We start from the raw sequence: 16879 nt of genomic DNA on the forward strand, positions 1-16879 counted from the left end.
CCTAAAGTACCCGAACTCCTCATGTGGAGGATGGGCCAGGAATAGAAGCAGGAAGAACAGTTAGGAGGCTGTTGCCACGACCCAAGCCAGAGGATGGTGGCTTGAATTAGCATGAGAGAAGTGGATAAGGAATGCGGCTGGGACACCGTGGACTTCGTGGGCCATAGGAAGGATGGGATCGGCAGAGAGAAGGGAAAGAAACCAGGGATGTAAAAAGGAAATTCTTTTTTTGCTTTTTAAAGATTTTATTTATTTATTCATGAGAGACACAGAGAGAGAGGCAGAGACATAGGCAGAGGGAGAAGCAGGTCCCTGCGGGGAGCCTGATGCGGGACTGGATCCCAGGACCTGGAATCACGCCTGGAGCCGAAGGCAGCTGCTCGGTCACTGAGCCACCCAGGTGCCCCCAGATATGGACTTTAAAACTGGGCTCTGCCACTGTCTGGGTGTGTGATTTTAGGGACTATGTAACTTCTTTGTGCCCTATACTAGATCCTGACCAGAGCAGGAAAATAAACACGGCTTCTAGGGTGCAGCTATGTTCAGTTGGCAGAGACTGAACCAGAAGGAAAGACTAGATGCAGCACATGAGGCAGTGGGAGTCCAGGAGCAGCAGAGGGGAGCCCAGGCCCCAGCAGCCAGGCCCTGGGAGTCAGAGCAGGGAGAAGCAACATGGGGAGGTGCTGAGAACGAGGGTAGGTGGTGCAGTGCCCGCCAGGCCCCATCCTCTCCCTCTGGGGAAGCACCCCCCACCCCCAGCAGTCTCCACCTGTAAGCATCTAAACTCATCCGTATAAAAAGTTTCAGCCTTTATTAAATAAAAAGGAGGTAGAAGACAGGTAAAAACAGGCCAGGCACCCCTTCTTCCAACTACACATATACAGGCAAACAGACAGACACAACCGAATAAGTGATAGGGACAAGTCAGGGGATGGCCTGGACGGCAGAGGGAGGCAGCATCCTCCGAGAGTGGGCCCGGACCCAAGGGTGGGCTGAGACCTGGGACAGGGGCAGCCGTTCTGAAGGGTTGTGCTTGAGTAGCTTGGAGATGAGGTCCTGGGCTCCCGTGGGTACAGAAGGGGGGAATTTCAGGTCCACCTGCAGAAGGAGAGGAAGGAGGGTCCCCTTAGCTCGATCCCAGCTGCTTCCTCCTTGACCACCCCCATTCCATTTGGAGAAATTACACAGGACCCCTGCACCTGCCAGCCCCTGGCCCCCCCTAAGTGGGCACAAAGCCCCAGCCAGGCACTGGGGCACCCTCCCACCTTGACGATGCGCCGATAGGTCTCATTGTGAGAAGCGCTCTCGAATGGCGGGTTGCCCACCAGCAGCTCATAGCAGAGCACCCCGATGCACCACAGGTCCACCTTCTCGTTGTGCATGCGCCCTTCAATCATTTCTGGAGGCAGGTAGTCCAAGGTGCCGCACATCGTCTTCCTCCTGGGTGGGAGGGTGGGGGACCTGGATGAAGACCACCTCCCTCTTTCCCCAGCTGCCCAACAGGGAGCCGGACGACCCCAGGATGTGCCAGGGGAGTGTTTTGACCAAACTCCCGGCAGGGCCCTTGGGCAGGAGTAGGGTGAAGATATAACCTGGAGCCCCAGGGGTAGCATTACACACCCTCTTGGCATTTCCATGGGGAGGGACGTGTCTCAAAATAATCAGATCTAAGAGCAATGCTTTTAGAATTAATCTTAAAATTAACGGGAAAACTGGGTGGGGACGCCTCAAGGTGCATCAGGCATGTCCTGCAGAAATGGACCAGGTTACACATCTAGCTACAATACTGCTACGAGGTCATTACAAATGAGCTGGGCGACACGATGAGTGGGTCCCCCAGTATACCAGGTAGGAAGTCTGGGCAGCAGAATTGTGAGGCTCCTATTTTTGTAAGTCGAGTGCCGCGTCTATAGGTACGCGTGGACGAGCCCACACATGTCTGGGTAACAAGGCCTGGAGTAGTATTATTCTGAATGCCCCCCCCCACCATTCACACCGTACCTTAGGGAGGGGGCGTGCACGGACCAGCCAAAGTCAGCGATCTTCAGCTCTCCCTGGAGCCCCAAGAGCAGATTCTCTGGCTTTATGTCTCTGTGAATCACCTTTTTCCCGTGGCAGTACATCAGAGCATCCGCCAGCTCCTCCATGATCTGGGGGGGCCAACGAATGACAGCAGGTTAGCCAAGGCTGCCCCCGCTACAGCTCCACGCAGCGGACCCCCAGGCTCGGCCCCCTTGGAGGCCCCAAGTGCCCACCCTCCCCGACCGTGGCTGTTCGCTGCTCGTCGAAAGTGTGGCTTTTCTGCAGCTCCTTGTAGAGCTCCCCTCGGGGGGCATACTCCAGAATCAAGTAGATCCTTCTCCGGTCGTAGAAATAGTTGTAGAGACGCAGGATGTTGGGATGCCTGCGGGAGACAGGGACGGGGACTCAGGCGGCATCCTGGCCTAAGGAAATGGGAACGATGACAGTGGCAGGGGGAACACACTGGGGTCACATCTGGACCAGACCAGGGACAGTGGGGCTGGTGGTGGTGAAGGGGAGCCAGAGGTGGCTCTCTGGATTCAAGACTCTGGCTGGGGCTGGGAGCTTAGTGGGAGCTCAGAGGGGCTCTGGGACAGGTACAGAGCAGTCTGGATGGGGCAGGTTGGGTGAAAGAGGAGCTGGGGGAGGAGCAAAGGGCCTGGGGCCAGTGGCAGGGTAGGACTCATACTGCAGATGGGCCTGGATTTCAATCTCCCTGCGCAGCTGGTGTTCCACGCCCTCCTTTTCTATCTGAGACTTGAAGAGGACCTTGAGAGCCACGATGAAATGGCTTTTCTTCTCCCGAGCCAAGTACACATTTCCAAACTTGCCTTTGCCCAGAGGACGCCCAATCTCAAAGTCGTCGATGGTGAAGGACCGCCTGATTGGAGGTGGGGGGGAAGGGGCCAAGTGGTGGCTGGTGGGTCCCCCGAGCTGGCCACATTCTCCCCTGTCCCCCAGCCCGCCTGCCCCTGCTCAGCCCTGCCCCTTTTCCCCAGGGAGTTGAGGATGAGTTAAGGATGGAATTAGACTTTCTCACATTCCTGCATCCATGCTCCTCCCCTGGGTGGCCACCTCTCTCATGTCCCACCTTCTCTTGTGCCACCCCAAGCAAGGCTTGGGTACTCACATTGAGAAGTTGGGTATCCCACTGCTGTTCTCCACCACCTTCTGGCCAGGGGCAGCTAAGGAAGCAACAGGTGAGTTGAGGCCCCGCCTTTGACATTTTCAGCCTTGCACCCTCCCTGGAGACTCTAGTTGCCTCCCCTCAATCCTGTACCACATCCCAGTTACCTGTGGGCTGGCCATTGGAGCGGCTCATGAGGACAAGTGCAGACGGGGTGGCGGGGTCCTTCCGGAGGACTCTCTGGGGCAGGGTGTTCAGGCCAGGCTGAGTCTGAGAAGGAGCAGTGGGGAGCTCTGAGGATGCCTTTGTCCTGGGCACCCAGCTGGAATGTGCTGCAAGCAGCATTTCAGTACTTGTGGTAGGGCCACCCAGCCAGCCACCCACCCGTCCCCTGTTCACAGAGGAACACTTGAGACCATAGTTTTGCTATTCAGCCCAAGGCCCCTCTGCTTCTCCCTCTGTATTAAAATGGGTTCTTAATAAGTGACCTAGGTTGGCCTAAGGTAAGGAGCAAAAGATTCACCCCAACACCAAACATTTCACCTCCCTGGGCTGGCCCACATCACATTTTCAGGCATGAAACTGTCCAACTTCTATGGTACCATCCAGAACCCCACACTCATTCACCTCGCCTCCACTGGGGAGGTGAGGGCCAGGTAAAAACAAAACAACAACAACAAAAACAAAACAAAACAAAAAAAAACAAAACCACCCACAATTCCAGGGGTGTTAGCAGAGACATTCTCACAGTCCCCTAAAAAACTGTCTAGGGGCACCTGGCTGGCTCAGTCAGTAAAGCACGCAACTCATGATCTCAGGCTTATGAGTTTGAGGCCTGTGTTGGGTGTGGAGATTACTTAAAAATAAAATCTTAAAAAAATTATTAAAAAAATTAAAACCTCAGTCTATTAAGGTTTAGATAAGGTCCTTGAGGTCTTGAATGTTACAATAGATTCCAATATTTACCCCTTTACAACAGACTTTGCAGACACTGGGGGCTACTCTGGTGGCTCGGGACCACTTCTCTCTTGCATTTTCTCAAAATAATATACACAACTTTCTTGTGGGAGTGACCACTGTAGAAGTGACAATGGTTTCTCTTTCAGCCTCTTTCTTGCCAGCCTCACTAAGTGCTCCGTGAGGGCAGGAGCTGGTGGATGAGGGGACAGATGGATGCTTCAGGATGTCCCAGCCCCACAAACAGGGAGCAAAGCCTGTGAGAGCACCTTCCTTTTTCTTAGCCAAAAGAAGAAAGCCTAGTGCCCTAAAAACCCATTCCTGAGTAGCGATATCAGTACAGAACTTACAAATAAGCAAGTTGAACAAAATGAGAGTCCAGAAAAGACCCACATATAGATGGGGCTTTTATATGATAAAGGCCTCATTTCAAATCAGGGGGTAGAGGGTCCACTAAAAGGTCTCAGGACCACTGGAAAATAAACCGTTTTGGATCCGGATCTCACACCACTCACTCAAACAAATTCCAAATGATTAATTTAACATGTCCTGCATCTTTTAAACCTATAGTAAAAATCCGTTCAGGGTTTATCTCTACTTCTTGTGTAGCCTATTTGTTCAGGACAAGGGTTGGGAATCACGGCCCAAGGGCAAACCCGCTTGCTCCAGTCCCAGATATCGTTTGTATATATGACAAGTAGGCTCCAGCCCTGCAAAAGTCCTGACAGGCTGATCAGATTCCGGTTGGCAGCAGCGCCTGCCAGGATGTGGTTGCAAATGACCAGACCGGATTCTGCCGGCGAACTCTTGGGATCCAGACGTAGGGGCAAAGCGGAGACGACTGGGAGGGGTCGCCCTCCGCCAGACCTCAAAGCCCCAGGCAGGTGAGGTGCAAATCTCCACGCGGGTTGGGGAAGGGGCAGTGGGGAAGCCCTTACCGTCTGCCGGCCGTAGGGCCAGGGGTAGGCGTTCTCCTTCTGGGTCATCGTTAGAGGGAAGAGGGGAGGAGAGCTGGGCAGACAAGGGAAACAGGGCGGTAAGAAGAGGGGAAAAAAGGGAGCGAGAGAGGGAGGGAGGGGTTGGGCCGATCGAGGCGGAAGCGCGGGGCTGGGGCTGCTGAAAGGGAGCTGGTCACCTTGCTGGCTCATCGGGGCGCACCCGGGCGCTCGTCTCGCCTCCCCCAGCCCCTGCTCCTGCACATCCGCCCTTTCAGGACCCTCCCTCTGCCCTTGAGCTCCCAGGGGCCCCGCAGGTGCGCGCGGGCCGCCCAACGGACCCCCGACCTGCCCGATCACCTGTCCTCTCCCAGCGCAAGACCCGCGAAGGGGAGCCAGCTCACCTGGAGCCCGTGGCACAGCCACCCTCTGGCCGCGGGCAAACGACTGAACCTGCCGGGCCGGGCCCCCGCCGAGGCCCTTTCAAATCTCCCGCCCTGGCCCCATTGGCTGAGCGCGCTGTCCACGCCCGACCCTCATTGGCTGGAAACCCTGTGACGTAGACCTTGGGACCCAATCAGAGAGGCTGAATGCCAGAGGCGGCCCTCCGGGGTTCTGGCTGGGGCGAGTCTGGGGCATCCTGGAGTCAGATGTTCGCCTGCCTTCTTTCATTCACTTAAAATTTCCATATATCTGGAAGTTTTCCTCCTGTGCGTAAGAACTAGGGTTTTTGTTCTGGACAGATGGGAGAGTTCCTCATGCCAGCACCATTTGTTAAACTACCTTGCTCTCAGTGGGATTTAAACGCTATCCTTGCCCAAAGCAAAGCACAGATTCCATGCAATCTCTATTAAAATTCCAAAGGCATTTTGTACAGAAATAGAAAAAAACAAAAAAACAAGACAAAACAATATTGCATTTGTATGGAGCCACAAGAGAACGCAAATAGCCAAAGCAATCTTGAGAAAGGACAAAGCCACAAGCATCACAGTTTCCTGATTTTGAACTACATTCCAGAGCTGTAGTAATTAAAACAGCCCGGTATTAGCATAAAAACTGCTCCGTAGATAAATGGAGCTGAATAGAGAGCTGAATAGAAATAAACCCACACATATATGGTCAATCGATTTCTGGAAAAGGAGCCAAGAATACACAATGGGTAAAGGGGTGGTCTCTTCAACAAACGGGGCTGGGAAAATAGGACAGCCACACATGCAAAAAAAGAAAAGAAACTGGATCACTGTCTTACACTATGCACAAAAATTAACTCAGAATGGATTAAAGACTTGAACATAAGACCTGAAACCAAGGAACACCTAGAAAAAAACACAGGCTGTAGATTCCTCGACATAAGTCTTGGCAATTATATATATTTTTAAATCTGACACCAAAAGCAAAAGCAAGACTAAAAACAAATGAGAGGCTACATCGAACTAAAGCTTCTAAAAAATAAAAATAAAAAAAAATAAAAGCTTCTACACAGCAAACCATCAACAGAACAAAAAGGCAATCTAGTAGTTGAAAAAAATATCTGCAAATCATATACCTGATAAGGGGCTAATATCCAAAATATCTAATGAACACATACAACTCAATGGCAAAAAAAAAAAAAAATCTGATTTAAAAATGTGCGGAAGATTGGAATAGATATTTTCCCAAAGAAGACATACAGGTCACCAACAAGTACATGAAAGATGCTTAACGTAATTCATCACCAGGGAAATATGAATCAAAACCACAATGAGATATAGCCTCACACCTGTTAGAACAGCTGTCATCAAAAAAAACAAGAAACAACAAGTTTTGGTCAGGATACAGAGAAAAAGGGACCCTTGTGTGCTGTGGTGGGAATGCAAATTGGTGCAGCCACCATGGAAAATAGTATGGAGGGCTCATCAAAAACTTAAAGACAGGACTACCATAGGATCTGGCAATTCCATTTCTGAGCATTTATCCAACAAAAAGGAAAGCAAAATTCAAAAAGATATCTGCATCCCCACATTCACTGCAGCCTTATTTACAACAGCCAGGATATAGAAACAACCAAATGTTTACAGATGGATGAACGGATAAAGAAGATGTGGTGTGTACATATGTATGTTTGTGTGTATCCTGGAATATTAGAATATTATTCTGCTATGAGAAATAATGTAATCTTGTGAGTCATAACAACCTAGATGGCCCTGGTGGGCATTATGCTAAGTAGAATGAATCAGAGAAAAACAAATAGCGTAGGATCTTTCTTATGAGTGAAATCCAAAAACAAAACAAGGGAAGGTTCATGAATATGGAGAACAGATTGGGGGTGCCAGAGGTGGTGGGGGTGGGAGAAATGAGTGAAGAGGAGGTCAAAATGTTAAAAAAAAAAAAAAAAAGAAGAAGAAAAAAAACCCCAGATCATTATAGCAATAGCCAACTGATACAGATATAAATGTTAGTTGATTACAGATGATTATACTGTTGAAAAAAGTAAGCTGAAACGTGTGTGGTATTATTTCTTCTACTATACTAGCAGGATAAATGGAGGGAGGGAAATATTCTTGAGGCCCCTGGGTGGCTCAGTGGGCCAAGTACCCAACCCCTGGCTTTGGCTCGGGTCATGATCTCAGGGTCATGGGATTGAGCCTCCCGATGTGATCTGTCCTGAGCATGGAATCAGCTTGGGATTCTCTCTCTCCCTCCACCCCACTCTCCTCTTGCATATAAATAAATAAGTAAGTAAGTAAGTAAGTAAGTAAGTAAGTAAATCTTAAACAAACTATTCTTGATATATTGTCACAGTAGATACTTGGATCCACATATTTCTGGGCTCTCTATTCTGTTACATTTTCTGCCTGTGTTCATTCTTGTGCCATTACTATCTTATTCTTTAAAGTTGGGATCCCTGGGTGGCTCAGCAGTTTAGCGCCTGCCTTTGGCCCAGGGAGCAATCCTGGAGTCCAGGGATCAAGTCCCGCATCAGGCTCCCAGTGTGGAGCCTGCTTCTCCCTCCTCCTGTGTCTCTGCCTCTCTCTCTCTCTCTCTCTATCATAAATAAATAAATCTTTAAAAAAATAAAATAAAGTCTTGTGAGGCTCTTTCCAAACACTAATGTCATAATAGAGTTAATAAATACATTTTGGGGCCTTCTGTGGAATAAGTAGTGGGTATTTGTAACCGTCACCTGTCCAACACCATTCCTCTTTCTTCAAACAACACCCTAACTTTGCTTTAGGGGACCACCTGCTCCCCGCCCCCGGCCTCCACTCCCCACGGCTCTTCGGGGTAGTCAGTTTCCAGTGTAGTCAGTTTGTTTCTGCCAATTCCTGGTCCCTAACTTCATGGAGACCTATTGTAATGGACCATGTGGTTATCTAGTTAGTGTCCATTCTCCCAGCCATTCCCACTTTCAGAAGACACCTAGAATTTTCTGGGTCTGAGAGGGAAGCTGACCCCATTGCAGGTCCAGGATTGGATGCTGATTGATTTACACCAGTCAACATATTTTATTCTGGGATGGTGGGTTCAGGAATCAGCATGTGACCCAAGTGACCCAGGGCATGGAGATTTTAGGATTCTTGTCCAGAATGTTGGGCAGAAACTTTTTTTCTCCACAAAGCCCACCTTGCTGCTGGTGGTGCTCTGGAAGGGGGCAGCCTGAGAATGAAGTTAGTTTTGGAGAAGGCCTGGGTCAGGAACCCAAGACCTTGAGGTGTTCCTCAGCCTCTGGATGCTTATTTTGCACTTTCCTTATGGGAACTGGCAGGTCTCTTCCCTAACGCACTGACTTAAGAGTTTAGTCATTTGCTGCCAAAAGCATACTGACTGACACACATCCACAGACTTAGAGTGTTCTTAGCCATAGAGGGTGAATGAACGAGGCAAAACTACTGAGAGTCAATCGTTTGATCTACAAAAATACTGTTTTCGTATGATTCAGCCAAATTTAAATCCATGAAGTTCTTATGGGTTTCTACATCACTTCGTAACGCTTTTGGCTGCAAGTTACAAAAAACCCAGTTAGCAGTGGCATGAACCATAGGGACCTGTTTTCTCTTACACAGCAAGAAGTTATCAGGTAGGTGGTGGTTGTGTTAGAGATGTGGACTGGCCTTTCTATGATTCTCTGGCATGTCCCTTATGACTGCAAGATGGCCACGAAAGTTCTCTGCCCCTTTTATCAGGACGGGGAGAAGCCTTTCTAGACATACCCAGTAGATTTCTCATTCATCAAAAATGTGTCTCATGACTCTTGCAGCCGCTAGAGTGAAAGTGGCAAGGGGTGGTGGCAGACTTATGTGTGTGCCACAGAGGCTTACAATTTCATTCTGGGGAGCCCGAGATTAATATAAAAAAAAATCAGAGATCTGGGGCTCAGTTGGTTAAGCTGCCAACTCCTAATTTCAGCTCAGGTCATGATCAGGTCCTGGGATGGAGCCCCATGATGGGCTCTGCTCTCAGCGGGGAGTCTGCTTCTCTGTCCCTCTGCATCTCCCCCACCCCCGCCCCGTTCTGTCTCTCTCTCTCTCTAAAATAAATAAAGTACCCCCAGGGTACTTTATTTCTCATGACCTAGTGAAGGGAGATTTTTCTGGAATCAGTGCCTGGGTGGGATATGCCTGATAGACCCAATACAGTGTCCCTGCCCCCCACCCCCCACGTCTTTAAATTCCTACTTGCACATTATGCCAGAAGATATTTGGCCTTTCAGGAATATTTGATGGGCCAGCATAGCATCGGGATTCGCATTATTCACAAACAAAACAAAACAAAAACTATCTGTTCTATCGGCTAGGCAACTATCAGCTGCCCGTTCAAGTTAGTGAACAAAATCTCTGTTGTTTATCCCAGTTCTCGAGGTGTCATGAGGAGCTGTCAACTGTTCTTGCTAGGGCTGAATTTTTCCCAAGACTAGGAAGGGTTAGAATTGGCTTGTGATCCAAAGGTCAGGGCAGATGGTTAGGATATTATAATGTTCAGGAGGCACCGATGTTAGTCTCATTTATTTCTGAGAACGGAATATCCCCTGAAGTAGTTCCGAGATGTGAATTCTAATCATCAACCAATAAGTCTCTTTCAGGAATGAGTAGACTCAGAAGGGTCTGGAAGAGTCATGGTGATTGATGCACAACTGCATGATACACTACAAACCCCTGCATTGTACACATCAAAATGGTTAAAATGGTAAATTGTAGGTTAAGTGTACCTTACCACACACACAAAAAAGTGTATCTTACCACAAAAAATTATGAAATATTTCAGATATCAAGAATACTTTTTAGGGGATCCTTGGGTGGCTCAGTGGTTTAACTCCTGGAGTCCTGGGATCGAGTCCCACATCAGGCTCCTGCATGGAGCCTGCTTGTGTCTCTGCCTCTCTCTCTCTTTGTGTCTCTCATGAATAAATAAATAAAATATTTAAAAATAAATAAAAAATATTTAAAAAAGAATATTTTTAAAAGCATAACTACTGGGCAGCTCTGGTGGCGCAGCGGTTTAGCAGCCCAGGGCATGATCCTGGAGACCCTGGATCAAGTCCCACATTGGGCTCCCTGCATGGTGCCTGCTTCTCCCTCTGCCTGTGTCTCTGCCTCTCTCTAGCTGTGTCTCTATGAATAAAAAAGTGTAACTACTGTTCAGTTCTTTAAATATTAACACATTTTGCCCTATTTGCTTCTGGTTTTTTAAAAAGTGAAATAAAAGGTATACGGGTAAAGCTCCAGGGCAAAATTTTAAGAATTAACTCTATGTATATACAGTTTCTGTGCCATTTTCTATTGTCTTAAAAAAAATTCATGTTAGAGGTAATCAGAGCTTCTAATTCTATCCTCCACATCATTTAGCCTCCTTTTTCACACCTTAATTACTTATTTATCTTAAAGATTTTATTTTTAAGTGATCTCTACACCCAATGTGGGGCTCGAACTCACAACCCAGAGAGCAGGAGTCACATGCTTCACTGAGTGAGCCAGACCTGCCTCTTTTCTGTGCTTTTATTTTATTATTTTTTTCTTTTTTCTGTGCTTTTAAAACTTTGTCCCTCTGTTCTGTGTCTTGGGTCAATTCGTGTTTTTTTTTTTTTTTTTTTAATAGCTAACTCTCAACCAGATTGTGCCCAGTTTCTTTCTTTCTTTTTTTTTTTTCTTTTAAGATTCATTTATTTATTCATTCAGAGAGAGAGAGAGGCAGAGACACAGGCAGAGGGAGAAGCAGGCTCCATTCACACCTGAGCTGCAGGCGGCACTAAACTGCTGCCCCACCAGGGCTCCCCTGTGCCCAGTTTCGAATGTAAGACAGACTTATTTGGTGACATCTGTCATTCATGTGTAAGATTTCTAATGAGTTGATTGCAAGTCAAATGCAAATGATTTTAATTGCAGTTTTGACTTTTTGTCTCATGATTTGATTTTGTTATTTACCTTTTTACATACCAGGACCACACTTGCTTAAGATTCTTTGTCAGACTGCTCCATACCCTTATTTTCATTTATGTTCCAATGATTGTCTCTGTTTCAATTACATTCTCACCATGAAACTTCATCTGTTTTGGGATTTGCGTTTGTAACTTCCTCTTGGCTGGAAGAGCTTTTAGTTTTTGTGGTTTTCTCTCTCTTTCTTCACGGTCACTTCTCCCTGAGCTATAATTTGGCCATTGCTATTACCTTTCCTCCTTGCTCCTAGATCAATCAAGTTTTAAAAAATATTTATTTTCAAGAAAGATTTATTATGAGAAAGAGAGGGAGAGAGAGAGAGAGAGAGAGGGAGAGAGAGAACCCATACAGGGGGAGGGAGAAGAAGAGAATCTCAAGGCGACTCCTTGCTGAGCCCAGGAGTCCCATGCAGGACTGGATCTCATGACCCAGAGATCACGACCTGAGCAGAAACCAAGAGTGGGAAGCTGAGCCTCCCTGGCACCCCCAATCAGTTCTTATAATGATATTTGGGGGCTCCTGCCCCTCTGTGATACCGAGGGTATCTCAAATGCAATCACTGATGAGAGGGAACATTGCATGTGTTTCTGGTCTTGGGGCTGCACCTGAGTCCCCCCTGCCTTTTCGCACCTGCAGCTCCAGGCAAGGAGTTGGCTGTTTTTTACAGCCTCCTTTTCTGACACAGGGACACCACTGCAGCTCTGCCTTCCCTCCCTGTCCCCAGTCAGTCCCTGTTTTCTTATAAGACCTCAACAGCTTGCTGCTGCCGCACACTTTTTGGCCGGGAGCTCTGCAGACCTGTACCATCAGCCCGGTTCAGGGCTTTGCATTTGGACCACTGAATTGTTCATTTCTAAGCCTAGCTATGGCCTTTTTAGCTCACTGTATTTTAGATTTCATCTATCAGTGCTACGTATTTGAAGCAAACAGGGCAGGGTGGGAACTCACTGTGTTGTTTCTGCCAAAAATCCAGGCTTTTGCCCAACACCAGATTTTCTGGATGGGCCCTAAGTTGGTCTATGAAGGATGGTCAGTGATGGGGAGCATGGGGTGCATGTCTGCAAGAGAGAGACAAGACTCAGCTCTAGTGGCTTGTTACTGTGTGAACGTGTAGCCCAGGTGTGAACAGATCTTTCCATTTTTAAAGAGAAGCTAGAAATCTAGATACACATGTAATATTTACTGAGCTGTAACTATTGGCAAATTAATTACCAAACACGTCTGTGGACTGGATTTGGTCTATAGGCTAGAAATATTCCATCCCTAATGCCAGGGCTCTTCCAGACTGTAAACCACCCTTTGCAACCATCCTTCCCTCCCTGGGGCCACCAAGCTTTCCTGGTCACTCCTCTGGTGGGCTTTTAGGGAACACCAGGCATCAGAAAGTCCGTAGACTTGGGTGTCACAGGTGAATCTCTGAGCCTACCCACCTGCAATCTCTGTCACTTGGCAAACGGCTCAATCTTTCTGGGTGTCACCTCTAAAATGGGCATAGTTTGGGCCATCTGGATGGCTCAGCGGTTGAGCATCTGCCTTGGGCTCAGGGCGTGATCCCCAGCCCGCATCTGGCTCCCTACGAGGAGCCTGCTTCTCCCCTTGCCTATGTCTCTGCCTCCCTCTCTGTGTCTCATGAACAAATAAAATCTTTAAAAAATAAAAATAAAATGGGCATAGTTCTACAGCCCTGCAGGGTCGGTGTCAGGACTAATTGAAATAAGGTCACTAAAGCACTCAGCACCCTGCCTGGCCCACAGCAAGCCCTGTGGGTCAGCTATGGTTATGATTAACACATCCCCTGGCCCCAGTGGACGAGAGAAGGATCTTCCTTATGAATGAATGTCAGCTAATAAATGTTGAATGCAAGACAGAAAAAAATAATTCCCCATTTTTTATCTCCTAAAACGTACTCTGCTTAGGGTGGGCAGTGATGGGGAGCTGGGCTGCATGCTGCCCCCATCACATGCCTTCCGAGGCAGGGTTGCAGGAGCTCCTGGGTTGCTGTCGCCTTCCTAAGTCATCAGCAATCCCCAGTTGGAGCACGCACAGCTCAGCCGTGAGGGCGGACTCCCTGCTTCCGTCTTTGCACAGGTGACACAGTGACCACTCCAACAGAGTGGAGTGGCTGGAGCACCCGGACAGCCGCTGGGGAGCTGAGCAGACGCGGAAGGCGAGGCACAGTGTCCAGCCGGCGAGCAGGCGCGTGGTGCTGAGCCCGCCCAAATTCCTCTTCTGCAGCCCAGGCCTGGTCCCTCCAACGGAGGCCCTGTTAGGAAAGAGATGTCCAGGAAGAAATTTCCCCCTGGGAAGGAGAAGGCCTATGGAGTGGCTGGCCTGCATTCCTCTGCTCCCTTTGCCTCCACCAACAGACCAGAAGCAGCAAAATTGCACGGCTCCAGGCTTCTGGGACATTTAGGAAGTCTGAGGAACATCTGCATTTAATTAATTAATTGCTACTTATAATAATTATCAATTCTTGCCACACCCTTTCCAACAATGAATCTCTATTGCTCCAAGTACCTTTTCTGAACAAGAACTCGAGGCTGTTCCGTGAACAATTCGCGTTAGGATACCTAAAACATCTACGAGACTAAAGGTATCGCTATCCGCTGATTTGACAAAAACAGTGCAGATGCAACATTAATTCCTAAATTTGTATTTAGAATATTTAGAAAACGCATACATTTCGGGGGAAAAAAACAAAACCTTAGAGGTGCCGGAGTTAGTATTCTTTTGGTACAATGAAACGAATTTCAACCTCCTCTTCCTTTGCCGGAAAGGAAAATACCAAGGCAAATCGAGATAACGAAAATTGCAACCTTCCGTGACCCCGACGTGATTTGAACACGCAACCTTCTGATCTGGAGTCAGACGCGCTACCGTTGCGCCACGAGGCCCTCCCGCGTCCGCGGTCGCCCGGGTCTCGTGAACAGAACTATCGTCAGCAGCAGGGGGCGGAGCCAAAGCCTCAGCCCCGCCCCCCCGGGGGTTCAGCCCGCGTCACCTCCAGAGCCGTGCGCGGTCACCTGGGGATGGAACCTCGTCCTCGTGCGCAATCTATGCTTAGGGGCTCTTGGCGCATAGCCCAGCTCTTTAACCTCAGGACACACAGAGAAGCAGCTAGTGTGACTTATTTCCGGGGGTGACAAAGCCATCGCGGTGTCGCTGCAGCTCTGGTCCCTCCCCTAGAATCTTAAATGTAACCCCGGTTTTATCAGCGACTCAGAAAGCCTCTTTCACTAGGTCCTCGGAATCTTGCTTTGTCGTGTGCCGGCTGTGCGTGGTCAAGCGCTGTCCCTTCCGGGGTGACAGGGGTGTCTCGGGTCCCCTTGGGTCTCCCCGCCTGGCCCACACCCACCCACCGCTCCGCCTCGCGCCTGGGCACGCACTGAATCCTTGACGTGGGGAACAGGGACTTGCGGCGGGCGTTGGTGGTATAGTGGTGAGCATAGCTGCCTTCCAAGCAGTTGACCCGGGTTCGATTCCCGGCCAACGCAGCACTTTTTCCCCCTCCCCACAAACTTTTCAAAACCTCGCGCCGGGATGGCTTTTCCGCGGGGACCCTGTGGCCCAGTCACCGCCCGCGCAGGGGGCTGCACGCCCAGCGGAGCCCCGTGACGGCGCGCTTCTGTCCTCGCTCCGACCGCGTCTCTAAGCACATTCACTGAACGGAGGGGACCGAGGGCTCATTCGGCAGCACGATTCACATGCAAGTTGCTTGAATGCAAAACACAAACTCGAACTTTTAGAATATGAGCCCGAGCGCCAGGGGCAGCACCAGCTATCCTCTCTACTTTGTGCCTTCCCGTTCTCCCTTCTTTTTAAAGAAAATCTCCACCGCACGCCCTGGGACGCATACTTCACCGTGAATAGGATTTTATCGTAGGACGAGAAGAACGAAAGAAAGCAAAAGGCACACCGCTTCTCCCCGTCGGGGAATCGAACCCCGGTCTCCCGCGTGACAGGCGGGGATACTCACCACTATACTAACGAGGAGGGAGCTGAAGGAGGCGCTCTCCGGCTCGGAGATCTGGAGCTGTGGCCGCGATCGGCCGGGGCTTGCACCCTTCCTGCCGCTTGGGAAGAGACAGCCGGAGACCCCCCGCTCGCCCTGGACTGCCCCCAAGCCCACGGAGGCCGGGTCGTGGTGGGTCCCGGCCCGTTCCGCTCCCTGTCATCCGCAGCCCCGGCCCCCTGGGCCCGGACCTGCGCAGGAAGAAGGGGGCGGGAAGGCGAAGGGCTGGCCCGGGTCGGTGCGCTCTCCCCGTGCGCGCCCCCCGCGGGCAGGCCGGCCGGGCTGTGCGCTCGGAGCAAAAGAGCTCCCGGCGAACCTGCTCCAGGCTCTGGCCGGTTGCGCGGGGTCTGCGGGGAGGCCTGCGCGCGGCGCCGGTCCCTTCCCCAGCGCCTCCGGGCGTCCCGGTCTCCGCCAAAACCAAATGGGGCTCGTCCGGGATTTGAACCCGGGACCTCTCGCACCCGAAGCGAGAATCATACCCCTAGACCAACGAGCCGACGTGAGAGAACGCTCGCGGACGCCTTTAGAGGTCGTAGCAGGCCCGATGCGGTCCAGGGCCACGGCTCTGGGTGGGGGCGGCCTGGCGAGCGCGCGGGGACCACCCGCCCCGACGCCGCCGACTCCCGAGCGGGCTCTGGGGATCTGCTCGGCCGCCCGCGCGCTCCGACTCCTCCCAGGAAATAACGTCGGGGAAGTAGGAGGGAGTGGTCTCGGCCTCCCGCGCTCCCCTCCCTCCCCGCGCAGCTCTCCGGGGCTACCTGCTCGCCGTGGTCACGGTCTCCGTCACCTGGAGTCTCGACTCTAACGGGCCGCGCCCGCCGCCCTGGGACCCAGTGCGCTGGCGCAGAGGTGCCTGGTTGGGGACGATGAATGAGCCCTGAGCTGCCTAGGTGCACACCTGCGCCTCCATCCGCCCCTGCACCTGTCCACCCTCCTGGAGCGATGAGCAGCGCCAGGGCCCAGGCCAGGGAATAATTCCCGGGGCCGAGAAGACCCACGGAAGAGGAGTCGTTAACGAATGGGGGGCGGGGCGGGGCGGGGTCGGGGACAGGCGGGATCGGGGCACCGAGCCGGGTCTGGCCACCAGCACTGGTTGCAGGACTTCCCGCCAGTGCGATCAGGTTACCGCTATCTTCCCGACTCCCCTCCGCTCTCCCCTTACCTCCTAGGACGGCCAGGCAGGAGCCCCCCCCGCCGCCTAAGGCCCCCAGACGGTAGGGGGATCCGAGGCAAACGCCCGCACGAGTGTCTAAGGCCAGGTCTTAGGGCCTCGCAGAGGGTTCCGGGCTCCGGGAGCCTCTAAGCGCTTAACGCCCTCAAGCGTGCCCTCGCTCTGGGGCCACCCGGAGTCGCGGCGGGACACGGTGGCGCCCGGTGCCCGCCACCTGCGCTGCCTCCCCTCTGCTCGGTGCCTGCT

At 51.0% G+C, this 16879-nt stretch overlaps 1 protein-coding gene and 4 non-coding genes across 16 annotated transcripts; 1 reads left to right on the forward strand and 4 right to left on the reverse strand.

Moving 5' to 3' along the window:
* Positions 1 to 792: 792 nt before the first annotated feature.
* AURKB (aurora kinase B) lies at positions 793 to 16124 on the reverse strand. 12 transcript variants are annotated; one of them, XM_049110192.1, is made up of 11 exons: positions 15427 to 16124; positions 13358 to 13713; positions 12399 to 12508; positions 5044 to 5116; positions 3316 to 3418; positions 3152 to 3206; positions 2711 to 2902; positions 2266 to 2404; positions 2002 to 2150; positions 1266 to 1440; positions 793 to 1098 (listed from the first exon to the last, which is right to left on the reverse strand). In XM_049110192.1, exons 4-11 carry the CDS (start codon positions 5089 to 5091, stop codon positions 925 to 927), a joined length of 1035 nt encoding a protein of 344 aa, XP_048966149.1. In that variant the 5' UTR covers positions 5092 to 5116; positions 12399 to 12508; positions 13358 to 13713; positions 15427 to 16124; the 3' UTR covers positions 793 to 924. The 12 variants fall into 12 exon arrangements, with proteins under 12 accessions (XP_048966149.1, XP_025284228.1, XP_048966148.1 ...); XM_025428443.3 differs by lacking the exon at positions 5044 to 5116 and having other exon boundaries at positions 15427 to 16122; XM_049110191.1 differs by lacking the exons at positions 3152 to 3206; positions 12399 to 12508.
* Positions 14273 to 14344, reverse strand: TRNAW-CCA (transfer RNA tryptophan (anticodon CCA)). The gene has a single exon. It is a non-coding gene; the product is annotated as a tRNA-Trp (tRNA).
* TRNAG-UCC (transfer RNA glycine (anticodon UCC)) lies at positions 14873 to 14944 on the forward strand. The gene has a single exon. It is a non-coding gene; the product is annotated as a tRNA-Gly (tRNA).
* On the reverse strand, positions 15372 to 15443 carry TRNAD-GUC (transfer RNA aspartic acid (anticodon GUC)). Its single transcript has one exon. It is a non-coding gene; the product is annotated as a tRNA-Asp (tRNA).
* TRNAP-CGG (transfer RNA proline (anticodon CGG)) lies at positions 15887 to 15958 on the reverse strand. The gene has a single exon. It is a non-coding gene; the product is annotated as a tRNA-Pro (tRNA).
* Positions 16125 to 16879: the final 755 nt, after the last annotated feature.

Source organism: Canis lupus, chromosome 5, assembly GCF_003254725.2.
Source record: "Canis lupus dingo isolate Sandy chromosome 5, ASM325472v2, whole genome shotgun sequence".
NCBI lineage: Eukaryota > Metazoa > Chordata > Mammalia > Carnivora > Canidae > Canis > Canis lupus.

What these genes read in the sequence shown, in the direction of transcription:
- AURKB (XM_049110191.1), bottom strand. Translation starts at nt 13,396, where the DNA reads ATGCAGCCCAGCTCCCCATCACTGCCCACCCTAAGCAGA. An exon ending in GAAATCCAGGCCCATCTGCA is followed by an intron (nt 2,405 to 2,710) that starts GTATGAGTCCTA and finishes TGTCTCCCGCAG; the next exon opens with GCATCCCAACATCCTGCGTC. An exon ending in CCTATCGGCGCATCGTCAAG is followed by an intron (nt 1,099 to 1,265) that starts GTGGGAGGGTGC and finishes CTCCTTCTGCAG; the next exon opens with GTGGACCTGAAATTCCCCCC.